General features: G+C 34.8%; 1 protein-coding gene across 4 annotated transcripts; it reads left to right on the top strand.

Moving 5' to 3' along the window:
- Positions 1 to 5,250: 5,250 nt before the first annotated feature.
- On the top strand, positions 5,251 to 10,085 carry LOC133864201 (SHUGOSHIN 2). 4 transcript variants are annotated; one of them, XM_062300471.1, is made up of 16 exons: positions 5,251 to 5,356; positions 6,114 to 6,280; positions 6,393 to 6,430; positions 6,533 to 6,641; positions 6,791 to 6,814; positions 6,912 to 6,980; positions 7,072 to 7,113; positions 7,211 to 7,313; positions 7,392 to 7,449; positions 7,561 to 7,698; positions 7,815 to 7,966; positions 8,050 to 8,107; positions 8,214 to 8,351; positions 8,467 to 8,608; positions 8,739 to 9,022; positions 9,667 to 10,085. In XM_062300471.1, the coding sequence occupies exons 2-16, from the start codon at positions 6,119 to 6,121 to the stop codon at positions 9,692 to 9,694; spliced, it is 1,545 nt and encodes a 514-aa protein (XP_062156455.1). In that variant the 5' UTR covers positions 5,251 to 5,356; positions 6,114 to 6,118; the 3' UTR covers positions 9,695 to 10,085. The 4 variants fall into 4 exon arrangements, with proteins under 4 accessions (XP_062156455.1, XP_062156453.1, XP_062156452.1 ...); XM_062300469.1 differs by lacking the exon at positions 5,251 to 5,356 and adding an exon at positions 5,363 to 5,592 and having other exon boundaries at positions 8,467 to 8,607; positions 8,750 to 9,022; XM_062300468.1 differs by lacking the exon at positions 5,251 to 5,356 and adding an exon at positions 5,363 to 5,592.
- The last annotated feature ends 3,018 nt before the right edge of the window (positions 10,086 to 13,103 follow it).

Below are 13,103 nucleotides of genomic sequence, written 5' to 3'. Positions count from 1 at the left end.
GAAAAATCTAGAGGCAATTATTCACGGATCAAAGTCGATTTGCTTTATAAAAAAGAAGATATGAATGAACTTCTATGAAATGGTTTTGCGGGATTCTGGTTGTATTCAAGTATCATCGAGTATTGAATATTTAAGTTTGGCTCATTTAATTTTATTTTGAATACAAGTCGAGTTCGACCTTAACACGAGTTTCTCAATTAACTTATTTGTTTCTTATATAAAGTAAATATCATGATTTTTATATCTTTTCGTAAATTCATACAGATCATTAGTTAATTAATTATTGTTAAAATTTTATTATTTGAGTTAATTAAATAAATTAATTTGAATCTTAAATAATCTAATATCGAGTTTATATATATGTATATAAATTTATTATGTCCATACACAAACACGAACGCGTACACACCTGTATATATATATATATCCATATTTACTCACAAACACACTCATGTACACACAAATCTCTAAAACCAAACTCACAACAATAATTATTCAAGTTATATCTACTATTTTATGAATAAAATTTCATTTTACTTAAGAAGTCCTTGTTATAAAATTAAAATAATACCATTTTTTTTTCTCAAAAGTTGGTCACATCAAAAATTGTAATTTTTTTTCTCCCCACAGTGAAGGTTCCTTGCATAATTGCATTGAAGTGCCTTCGAACCTCTGATTTGGACTTTGGGCTGCGCAGCCCATATGCCTATTCCTAAGGTAAAAACATCAATTTGGTGTTTACCAAACGCTTTGACTGAATTATATATATATTTTAAAAAATATATACACTTTTGTTAAAAAAAAAAAAAAAAGTCTGACCCACGGCAGATCACAAACCTGACCCACCTGTTGGTCACAAACGTGACCCCCGGTGGCTGGTGGGTCACAAATTGGGTCTAATTTTTTCATTTTTTAAAAGAATGAAGGAGTATTTTAAAAATTTTAATTTTTTTTGTTAAAAATTAATGTTGAATTTGGACGGAATGGTTGAAATTAAAAAAATTTAAAGATTAATATATTAAATTAACATTTTTAAAAATTTGTGATTATAATTATTGAACCAGGACGTGAAAGTGTCAGGATTTCTCAGTAAAGTTTGTAAGAAAAATAGTCTATTCACATTTGCCCCATTCAAAAAGAAAAGCTTTTTAGCCGCCAGTGCCACCAGTGACAAAAAAATTAACCAAGGTAAAAAGCAATGGGGGGGTTAGATAAAAGTTTATCATGATTAAAAAAAGAAGAAGAAGAAGAAGAAGAAAGTAGGATTAAAAGCAATGGGGTTAGATAAAGGTGGATAATGATTAAAAGAAGAAATAAATTAAAAAAGGAAGGCCGCAAATCAAGTTCAATTTCCAAGGTACCAAGTGCATTGCGTGAAAGGGGAGAAACTTTGATGACCTTTTTGATATTACTGCCTTCTTCTTACAAAAAGTATGGCTTTTCCTCTCCCCTCTATCTGCTTAATTATTCTTCTTAACATGAGATATAGAAAATATTGAGTCAATTGTGTCGTGATTAAGCAGTTGAAAGAAGGATGAAGTTCTCTATTTTATTTATTTTTTAAATTTAATCTATTAAACTAACATTTATTTCTAAAGCCGAACTTTAATTGTGTGCGAAGAAATAGCTTTTTATGCGTTGCAGTTGGAATGTATATTCACCGCCTCCACTGTGAAGAAGAAAAAAAAGGTGAAAAAGCAGCATGTATAGTAGGCTTTATGGCTCGATTGATCATCTCAAGATTCAATCTGCCATAATTTGTTGTCGTTGGACCCTACATTCTCACATGCAACACACTCAAATGTGGACTCATCGTGTACCTAATTCTGTATTTGTCTCCCTATATTCGAGTTTTCATCATCCAATCAAGTGTCTTCAAGTTTAAGGGGGGCTAAAACCTTGTGCTAATAGTTTCAAATTCAGGTTGAAATCTGCCTTGACCCCCAAAACTTAAGATAATGTTTTTTTTGTTTGGGTCAAATAGTAACACAAAAAGGGGAGAAAATAAAGCTAGGCACTACAACAATGGGAGGCAGGGAATCTATAGGTATGTGTCATCATTTTAAGCGTTTTATACTGCTTACGTGCAATCTTAATCATGCGTGTATAAGTTTTTAGGCACCATTTTTTTACAAGCTAGTTTTCAAAGACAAATTCTACTTAAAGTTTATATCATTTGGTATCAGAGCTAATCACCGTGTATATTTTTAGCGTACAAATTAAAAGATGGAATAACAAATCATAGGAACTTAGTAGTTTGCCCTCCCGTGTCAGCTTCATCGTTACGCCAACGAGGGTAAAATTTGACTAACAATTTTACATATCAAAAAGTTAGAAGAATCATTTTTTTTTTTTAAAATTAAAAATGCCCCATTTTAAATTTATGAACCGAAAGTTGGAGATGCCTTAAGTCCGACTAGACTTTGTTACTTAATTATTCTTTGTCTTTTTATTGGAATAACATTAATTTGAGACTCTAATATACTCGTAATGTAAATTAATCTAGTCTTGGTATGAATACAATTCAGGGTCATTGACTATAATGGATAAATACAATAAACAAACAGAAAACCCTTTATTATTGACAAGGAATCTACGTGTATTTTGTCTTGGTAGGAGGAAAAGCTCGATCCGATGCATGCCCTCGAGAAAGAGAAACAGAAATTTGGGCTGTGTATTGCTTTTGCAATTTTGGATGACTCAGAAAGTCATTTGAAAAGGGAGGAAAAAATATGCAGAAACGAATTAGCTTCATCTCATGCAGATGGAGTGTGTTTTAACCAAAGCAACGAACATGAAGAAAAGCATATTTATTGAGGAAAAAGAGGGGGATAAAAAATAAAAATAAAAAACCCTTATCTCTTTTAGACTTTTTGGTAGATAGATTCTAAACCAGCTACGAAAGAAAGGTCTGTTTGGGATGATTGGGACCCTAGACAATCAACATTATATATATTTCAATTCATCCTGATTGGATACGAAATCCAAAGATTGTGTTATGGTGATGAGATGACCCACAGCAAGACTTATGGGGTCTCACTTATCTGAATTACCATGCCTTCCAATCATGCATCATATACTCTTCGGCCGATTTTTAATTGGAGAGAAGCCATTCCTTTATAAAAGATCGGCTTCTCTTCAGTTCCTCTCAACTGGAGACGATCCTGGTCCTCTAATCATAGCACGACAATAGATTTTCAAGAAAAATGCCATACGTTACCGCATTATTTTTTTTATCTCAAAAATATGTGGCAGAATTCTCTATAACGTTTAGTGTATGAAAATTGAATTTTGATACGTGCTATACATCTTTTTCTGATTCTTCTCTCATTCTTTCACTTTTCAAAATCACCGGTAGATCAGATTTATGATCCTTCTCTCATACTTTTTTGAAGGGTACCACACCAAATAAACTTTAAAGAAAAAGAGAAAATAGAATGATGATAGCATTATTCGGTTTTTCAAGCCCAAAGAATTCTTTTGCTCTGCCCACTAAAATGGCATCTGATTCTAGCTATATGACAATTTAGTCCTACTAATTAAAGTGAAAGAGGAGAAAATTACTGCATTCTTGTTATGTTGCACTTTACTTTAAGGGAATAATATAAAATTAGTTAAATTAGTTTTATTGAGTTTGCAAATAGGTCCTTTAGGGTTTAAGAAGTGACTTAAAATTCCCTGGGTTAAGCAAAAACATAAATAGCCCCTAGATGCATTTTTCATTAACAAATTGGACGGAATCCGCTTATGTGCCATGTTAACACTAATAATATTGGGATATTTGTTCATTCAAATAAAAATATATAAAAAGAAAAAAAAAATAGCAAGAAAAAGAAAATATAAGGACGTGGCTTGCCTACCGCATTAGGGAATGGTTCAGCCAATCCCCATTTAGCCAAATGGGAAGCTCAACCATCCCCTCAAGTTTTTTTTTTTTTTTTAATTATTCAATATGTTTTTGTAGTAAGTAACATATGTCGTTTTTTTTTATTAGTATTGATGTGGCATTTTACGGTTTTCAGTAAAAGAAATTGGACTGAAGTTGAGTGGGATAACCTATTTGTTTTTTTTTTTTGTTTTTTTACCACAAGGAGCTGTCAGCCAATTTTTATACCACATAAAGCTAATTGTAAATGTGTGCAATCACAATGACTGATTTTACATTGTTTTTCCTTTAATTTAATTGAGATTAAAATTTATTCGAATTATTTTAAATATTTTCTTAATCACTTTATCTTAGCTAGTTTTCAAATTATGTTCCGTTTGTTTCGGTGTAAAATAGTTTCCGTCATAAATATTTTTAGGGAAGTCATTTTTCAGAAAAAAAAAATATTTTTCTGTTGAAATCATTTTATGGTGTTTGGCGTGTACAAAAAATTACAAAAATATATATATTTATTTATTTATTCAACCAAATTAATTAAAAAAATTAAATTTTATTCACAACATAAAAAATATAATATAAAAATATTTTTTGTTATACTTAGCGCATACGGATTTCAGCAAAAGTGGACAGAATATGGATACAATTTCTTTCAAATTCATTAAAATTTCGCCATAATCTGGCATAAAACGGTCGGATCTCGGCCAATTGACCAGAAGCCGGCTGTCTTGGCCAAATCTCAGCCAGCAGGCCGGGATCATGCCATTCTGGGAGGATCTTGGCCATTCCGATTAGTTTGGCAGAAGTTTGGCACAGTACCGTTGGAATCCGACAACGGTAGCCGAATGTCGTCGGATTTCGGCATAATTTTTTAGATTCGACATCGACCGGTGTCAGAATCCAACGATAGTCGACTGCTTGAACGTAAAGGTCGACTGAGTCGTTTAAAAGAGGGTCGATTGCGTCTACCATTTACGAAAAATGAAAGACTCAATTTCCAAAATTTACTAAAACATTTTTGGTCAAACGAAAATCATTTTCCGGTTAAACATTATTTTCGCCCCTACCAAACACCGAAAAATATTGAAATCATTTTTTAAAAACTATTTTACGCCGAAACAAACAGAGCATTAGAATAGAAGGCCAATAAATTTGTTGTGCCTCCGATCGATAACATCCATACCATATCTCTTGGGCTCTGTCTGAAGCCCAATAGTCAGGGAAGTAGAAGATTTCCGTCACTGTTCACATAGGCCACCTGGCCCAATTACTTCCACTAAATACTCTTACCCGCCACTGAGAGAGGCAGCTATATAAACAGCCTAAACCCCATACAGTGACGTTTAACTCTGCCACGCGTCCGTCTATCGGACATCAGATTCAGCGACACGATTGTCCCTTGCACAAATTCCACTGACGGCCGGTAACTCTATCAGTGACGCGTCCTGGTGCAGTGGTGCGGACCGTTTTAAGGTTTTAAACAGGCTCGGACAACCCTCCAAAAGCTGTTGGGGTTCTCCAAAGCTTCACTCTCATTTACCCTTTTACCCTTCATTTTATATTTCCATCTTTTCCCTCCTCAGATTCAATTTCGATTTCCCTCGCTGAGAGAGAGAGAGAGAGAGAGAGAGAGGGGATTAGGGTTTTTAGCTTGGACTCCACCATGGACGGTGCTTTCGTCCTTGGTTCAGAAAATTCCGTTGCTGGAGGTAACGAAGACATTGTTGCCCTATTTCTTTCGTTTACTGCCTGATTTTTCCAAACCCTAACATTTTGGTGTTCTCAGTAGAGAATTACATGATTTATGTTTTTGATTCTTGTGTTTGATCTTCATTTCTTGATTACCTTTTAGGTTTCTAGGGTTAGAGTCTGTTCAAGTATGCCTGGGAAATGTGGTGCCGGTTGGGTTTCTGGGGTTAGGGTTTGGTACCCATTGACGTTGCTAGCGTTAGGATTCCATAGAAATGACATGTAAATTTGGTATGGAGTTGAGGTCTGTTTGGTTGCTGAGAAAATGCGGGAAGAGACACGAAATCAAAATGGAATTCTTCTTAGTTCCACGTTATACAGCTATTTGGTTCAATTTAGATGAGTCATTGACTGTTCATGAGGTTCACTATTCACTATATTGTTGATGGGTCTTTTTCTTTGATTTTTTTGGTCCAATTAAGGGCTTAGGTTTTTGTGTAGTGCTTGGATTTTTCAATTACTGAGAATAAGTGGGTGGCAGATGATATGACAAAAGGAGTGGTAAAGGGATCCAAAATTGGAAGTGCTGCGAGGAGGAAGCTTGCCGACATAAGCAACTTGCAGCAGCGGCCTAAAATGGTAAATCAAGAAGCAAAGCAGCTGCCCATTTCGCTTACAACTAAGGAGTATGTTGAAAAGCTACAGAAGGTATATTTATAGTGGTTCCTTATTTTGTCTATGGTGTGTGCCCAAATATTCACGTTCTTCATATCTGTGTGGTCAGTTTAGCTTACTAGTGTACTTCTGAATCCGATTTCAGGAAAACATGACACTGATGAAGCTTCTTGCAGAAAGAAAGTATCCTTCATGATCAATTTGTTTATCGATATATGTATTTTATTGCATTGGTTTTTGCGACATGGTTCTGGCCTTTCTACTTTCCTTAGTGTTGGTTGACAGTAAAATTATTGAATTGAGCGGAATTGAATTACAGAAGCTGAGAATCAATTTGCAGAAAATGCAGCAACAGAATTTGCAACTTGCCCAAGCAAACAGCCAGATGTTGGCGGTACCAATTCTTTTAATAATCATTTTTCCATTACTATTACTTATCAAAAAAGTTTTCCACTACTATTAAAACACACGGTGAATTTTTTAGAGACTTATGATTAGAGTATTGATGCCTTGATTAAACTGACCTATCTTTTAATGTTGCAGGAACTTAATTTAGGTAAAGATAGGGTAAGTTAAGTAGTGTTGCAAGAAAGTGTACACTTGATGCCTTCATCTTGTATGTTATTATATGTGAATTAACAACTGTGTTTTTGTTCCTTTTCAGCTAAAAGCACTTCAGCATGAGCTTGGATGCAAAAATGGCTTGCTTAACGCAAGAAAACTGGACTTGGAGGTCAGTTTAACTAGTTTCAATTTATATCAGTTGCATGTAATGTTATCAGAGTAGAATGTAATGTTTACATATAGTTTTCTTGTTTTCCAAGGTCAAAGCAAAAAGGTTAAGATGTCAAAATACAGGAAATGAGGTGCCTATGCAAATTGCCTAGTGATTCTTACCCAAGTTAAAAACGGATCCTTCTGTGTCTCATATGTTATTCACTCCTTTTCTTTCACTGCTTTAAGGTAGGTACATCTAAGTGCAATGAGGCAGGGGAATCCTCTCAAGCAGATAAGGGGGACTATAAACCTTGTCATACCAACAGGAGACGGCAATCAAAAAATCAATGTAATTAGCACACTAGGCATTTCATTTGAAGATCTAAATCTGTTTACCATATCAGCTTATCTTCATATTTGCATGCAGCTTTGGTCCCCACCACTGCTGAACCAGTTCCTGCCAAAGAGAATGTTGAAAATAAGAGGTTTGTTTATGCATGTTGTTCTGTGTGAGATTGTAGTCAAAGTTTGGTATGGATTTTTACAAATTATCCAGAGAATCGAAGGATCCTTACATGTATTTGATGTTCCTATAGACTTTGTTTGAGAAGGCAATCTGCAAGGTTTAAATCTGAAGAATCAGAACCAACTGAACACTTGTTTGAGATAGATAAAGCTTCAGGCCCTACGATTGTTAAATTAGTCCATACTAAAGAACATGCTGACAAGAAGAGGTTTGTCTGTCCATGTTTAATTGTTTGGTGTGAGATTTTAGTCAATATTTCCTATGGATTTTATAAATGATCTAGAGAATTAAAGTATCCTTACATGTATTTTAATGTTCCAACAGACGTTCAAGAAGGCAATCTGCAAGATTTAAATCCGAAGAACCAGAACCAAATGAAGATTTGTTGTGCAATGAGGCAGGAGAATCCTCTCAAGCAGATAAGGGGGACTATGAACCTTGTCATACCAACAGGAGACAGCAATCCGAAAATCAATGTAATTGGCATCCTAGGCATTTCATTTGAAGATTTAAATCTGTTTACCATATCAGCTTATTCTCTTTTATGATTTGTATGCAGCTTTGGGCTCCACCACTGTTGAACCAGTTCATGCCAAAGAGAATGTTGAAAATAAGAGGTTCGTTTATGCATGTTGCTCTCTGTGAGATTGTAGTCAAAGTTTGGTATGGATTTACAAATGATCCAGAATTGAAGGATCCTACATGTATTTGATGTTCCTATAGACGTTGTTTGAGAAGACAATCTGCAAGGTCTAAATCTGAAGAATCAGAACCAACTGAAGACTTGTTTGAGATAGATAAAGCTTCAGGCCCTACGATTGCTAAATTAGTCCATATTAAAGAACAGGGTGACAAGAAGAGGTTTGTCTGTCCATGTTTAATTGCTTGGTGTGAGATTTTAGTCAATATTTCCTATGGATTTTATAAGTGATCTAGAGAATTAAAGGAAAGGATATGTATTTTGATGTTCCAACAGAAGACATTCAAGAAGGCAATCTGCAAGGTTTAAATCCGAAGAACCAGGACCAATTGAAGATTTGTTTGAGATAGATAAGGCTTTGGGCCCTACCACTCTTAAACCAGTCCACCATGCTAAAGAGAGTATTGGCAATAAGAGGTTTGTCCATGCATGTTTCGTTGTTCTTTGTAGGTTAATGTTTCCAATGGATGTTTATAAATAATCTTGAGAATAAACTATCCTTAGATGTAATTGACCAATTTCTATTTATTACTGCTTGTTTGAAACGGCAATCTGCAAGGTCAAAATCTGAAGAGCCAGAGCAAAGTGAAGACTTCTTTGAGATACATGATGCCAAATTTCCTGTCTCTCCTCTAATTGATGATTCGGTGCATGAAACTGATCCAATGGCACCAGCATTGTCAATCAAAAAAGAAGATGAAGGAAATACTGCCCTTAGTTTAGAAGCTCAAGAGATTCGAAGATCTTCTGTTGGAAGGCCGTTGCGTCGAGCAGCTGAGAAGATTCAGTCCTACAAAGAAATTTCAATCAATGTGAAGATGCGTCGACAGCAGTGAGTCAATTCTTTTCCAAATTTGTCCCCCATTTTGTTGATTGCTTCGTTCCATATTTTGTGCCTTGTGATATTATTGTTTTTTGCACCTTGTGTTCAGAAAACTTTCTTTCTCTGGGTACATGCTCCTAACTCGCTGTAAATTTTTTATTTTCTTTTATAATTATCTGCAGAAGATAACTAAGCATGTAACAAAATTGACTCAGTTTAGTTCATTGAATTGTATTTGAAACTGACTAAACATAAAATTTGCATGTTGAACTGCTCAGTGTTATTCTTCTTTTTCATTTATTTTTTAATTATTATTATTATATTGACTTGTATTTTCTCTAATTCTTCTTTATGGTCTTTGGGTTTCGGATTTGTTTTTTTTTTTTTTGGGTGGGGGGGATTTGTTTTTGAACCTCAGTAATCAGTAATCTATTAGTAGAGTAGAACTTATGAGATGGTTAATTACTGTTACTTTATAGGGCCAATGATTTTCACTAGAGGTGTAATTTGGGTCTTATGCGGCAATGTTTGAATTTCATCAAAGTTGAACTATATAATATGTGGCTATAATGATTTTCCTTAGAGAAGTAATTTTGGTGTATATTCACTCCAAAGGAGATGATATCTGACTGGACTGAGTTTTAATTGATCAGAGATCTTAGAAGCGGTTCCTTAAAGTAGCAAGAGATGGTTGATAACTATAATTTGTGGCTAATGGTTCTTCAAAGAGGAGCAACTGGGAGTTTCAATGTCAGAAGATGGAGTTGCAAGGGCCACAATCCAAATTAAAAAAGAAAATAAAATAGTGCTAGAATTTCTTTTGGAATGACCAATGCCACACATACCGGTTACACATACTGGTTAAGCTCATTGAGTGATGTGATAATGTTTATTGACTCAATGGATGTATCATGTATGCGATGCATGGGATGGTCTCTCCATGACGCAAATGGTGTGTATACAGAATATTGACAACATTTTTTGTTCACAGGTTAACCAATTTGGTTATGCATTGCATCTAAACTAGTTTACTAATATATTTCATCATACATAAGCATAGCCAATTTGGTAATGAAAATGAGAAAATCGAGTCCCATTTTTGTGATTTCTGAAATCATTAAATAAAAAAGGTTACATATCTATTTGGTCCACGTGGGCTTACTTTATCAAAAGCTCCTTCAATTTTCAAAAGTGAGAAATTTTGTTCACGTGGTTTTCAGGTTTATTAAAATTGTCCTTCCACGTTTTTAAAAAGTCAAGTAAGACCTATAAAATGTTGTCACGTGTACATTTTTGCTATATTAGCATTTCCCTTAAAACAAAGAAATAAGAAAAAAAAAAAAAACAGAAAAGAAAGGAAGAAAAAGGAAGGGATGGCAATGGGGGAAATATCTTTCATGGGTGGTGGGGTTCTTTGCTGACTTAGCCCTATCCTCACGGAGTTGGTTTACGGGAGGGCCCTTCACTTGCATGAGCACCTCCTCTCGTCCTGTGGAGGTGATGTGGGGAGTCTCTTGCAATCCACCTTTCTCTTGTGATGGGGTGGGTCCTCGCGAGCCAGCTTTGTGACCAATGTACAAAGGTAATTTTCCCCCACCCTCACTAGTCACTACTACCACCACAGGGCGGGAGGTGGTTAGGGGCGGACCCAAGTGTATGCCCCTTACTACCACCACGGTGGGGGATTTTTTTAGTAAAACCCTACTTCAGCCACCACCCAAAGTCAAGTTTTGCCCCCCGACGTAAAAGTAGCTTCTTATAGATTTGCTCTCAGCATATTTAGAATGCTACGTGTTTATAGGCTTTTAGGCTTGCTCATAATATAGATCTTGGTTCTGTCTCTAGAGGGGGCGGTTGTGGAGTGAGAGGTCCTCGCTAACAACTTCCATGAGATTGGGGGTGGGTTGTCGGGGAACCATCCCCACCACCTCGTCGAGGGGATTTTTCCTCACTTCCACCCCTTTTTTAAGGTGATGTTGATATAACAAGAATTCTGTTAGTTTTTTAAAACATTGTAAAAATTCTGTTAATTTTTTTTTTTTTTTTGATGGTGGGTGGATGTAATGACAATTTTGATAAATATGAAAAGCACATTGACCGAATTTTTCACTTCTAAAAACAAAAGAAACTTTTTGAAAAAGTAGTTAGCCACGAGGATCAAATAAGTATCAACCCCTAAAAAAAAAGAGAGATAAAAGTTTTGTAAACTATTAAAAAGATAAGTTGACATTGCCATATTAACATAATGAAATAGTGATATTGTATATAGCATTACTTATCCTTTAATCTTACATGAACGAATTAAAGGATAAGTCGACATTACCGTGTCAGCATAGTGAAATAGTAATATTGTATATAACTTACTTTCAAATAATTCCCCAATTTTTTTGCAATTTCAACAATGCGGTTTGCAAACTATTAAAACTGACGATTCACCACAAATTCCCAAAACTATAAATTGGGCGTAATATTAAAAAATAAAAATAAAAATTAAATTTCAGTTGCATGCCATTTTCAAACTGGGCTGTTCTGATCATTGACAATCTAATCCATTAAGTCAATAAAGCCTTTTCCCTTCCTAATATTTCTTTTTTCTTGCTTCTATCCAATCAATACTCTTCCCTCCTCCTTGACGTGTGGAGTCCACCAAATACCTCCACCTCCCCCCTCACATGCAAAGGAAAAGAAGCTGAAAAGATCGATTTAACATCAGGTGAGTATATCAGTCCTAAAGCTCCAAAACGCGTTTGCGCACGAACAAAGCAATAGAAGAAAATATGTTATAATATTAGTAATATTAAAGTTGTTAAATAGTATATTTATGAAATACTATATTGTAAAAGATAATTTTAAGGACTAATAGATATGAAAACGGTGATGGTTATCCATGTGGGACTACAGTGTCGACGATGATCACATGCAATTTTTTAAGTAATTATATATAGATAACACATTTATCGTTCGTTCTTTTTCAAGTGGAGTAAGAGCCGGTTTGAGATTATGTTGGGAAATCAAACTTTTATATAATAATAATAATAATAAATAATAAATAAACTTTTGAGAAAAAAATTTTATTTTTAACATTTTTCCAAAAGTGTGTTTGATTTTTTTGAAATTTTTAGCAAACAGGCTCATTTTTGCTTTACATAGCTTTTTATGTACTAAAAGTACTTTTTAAACCTCTTAACGCAATTTTGAATAAGCCTTGCTGTTAGAAATCATGTTTTTTTATTCCATAACTATCACACAAAGTTAACATGACAGTTTCAACCAACTTTTGATTTTTTTTTTTTTTTAAACAAGGCTGATTCAAGGATTGATTAAGACTAATTCAATTCCAAACTAGTCCTAATGCTTTTTGTTTTTGTTTTGATGTGACATAAAGATAGATTTGGTTTGGTTTGCTAATCCTATTTAGGGTAGGAAAAAAATAAAAGCATTACCTAACAACTTGACATTTAAAACTATTTTCATATTTATGTCACATTTAAAAAATTAAAAAAAGAAGAAGCAAAAAACACCATCTAAACAACATTACTAAACGAGCCAGAAAAATTATTTTTGGGCTTTGAAGAGTTTTATTTTATTTTTTAAAAAAAAAAATTAAAAATTAAAAGCAAGACAAAAAAAACAAACATAGTTATCATGCTACTTTCTCAATATTCTAGATGGAATATAGGCAAATCTTAGATGGGGTAGGATGTGAGAACATTGTGATTGCGCGCCGCGCGAGAGAGGCGCCACATAAAGAAGAAGAGGGAGGCAGGGGGGGGCGCAGGGATTTTGTCAGTTGAAACTCGAACCGCAATGAAGGCGTAAAGAGTGAAAGGCTCCAAATGGTGCGTGTTGGATGGCGGGCCTATCATGGATGGATTCAGGATCGATGCTGGAGGACCCACGCGCAAACGCATGGCTGGACGGGATCGACAAGTTTTCCAATGACGGTCAATTTGGCCGCCGTTTTTCTTTTTCCCTTGTGAATGGATTGCTCTGTCCTTCAAAAGGGGCTCCATCAGGACCCTACCATTATCTCCTTTTTGCCATATTTTTGGTGAAGATTTTTCGGTTCCCGCTCCCTTTTCCCACTCAT

Source organism: Alnus glutinosa, chromosome 3, assembly GCF_958979055.1.
Source record: "Alnus glutinosa chromosome 3, dhAlnGlut1.1, whole genome shotgun sequence".
In the NCBI taxonomy this organism is placed as follows: domain Eukaryota; kingdom Viridiplantae; phylum Streptophyta; class Magnoliopsida; order Fagales; family Betulaceae; genus Alnus; species Alnus glutinosa.
This window is presented reverse-complemented; position numbering and strand designations above follow the sequence as displayed.

Coding starts and splice junctions, on each gene's coding strand:
- LOC133864201 (XM_062300468.1), top strand. CDS start 5,547: ATGGACGGTGCTTTCGTCCTTGGTTCAGAAAATTCCGTTGCTGGAG. Junction 6,281..6,392: donor ATGTTGAAAAGCTACAGAAG/GTATATTTATAG, acceptor ATCCGATTTCAG/GAAAACATGACACTGATGAA. Junction 6,981..7,071: donor CAAGAAAACTGGACTTGGAG/GTCAGTTTAACT, acceptor TTGTTTTCCAAG/GTCAAAGCAAAAAGGTTAAG.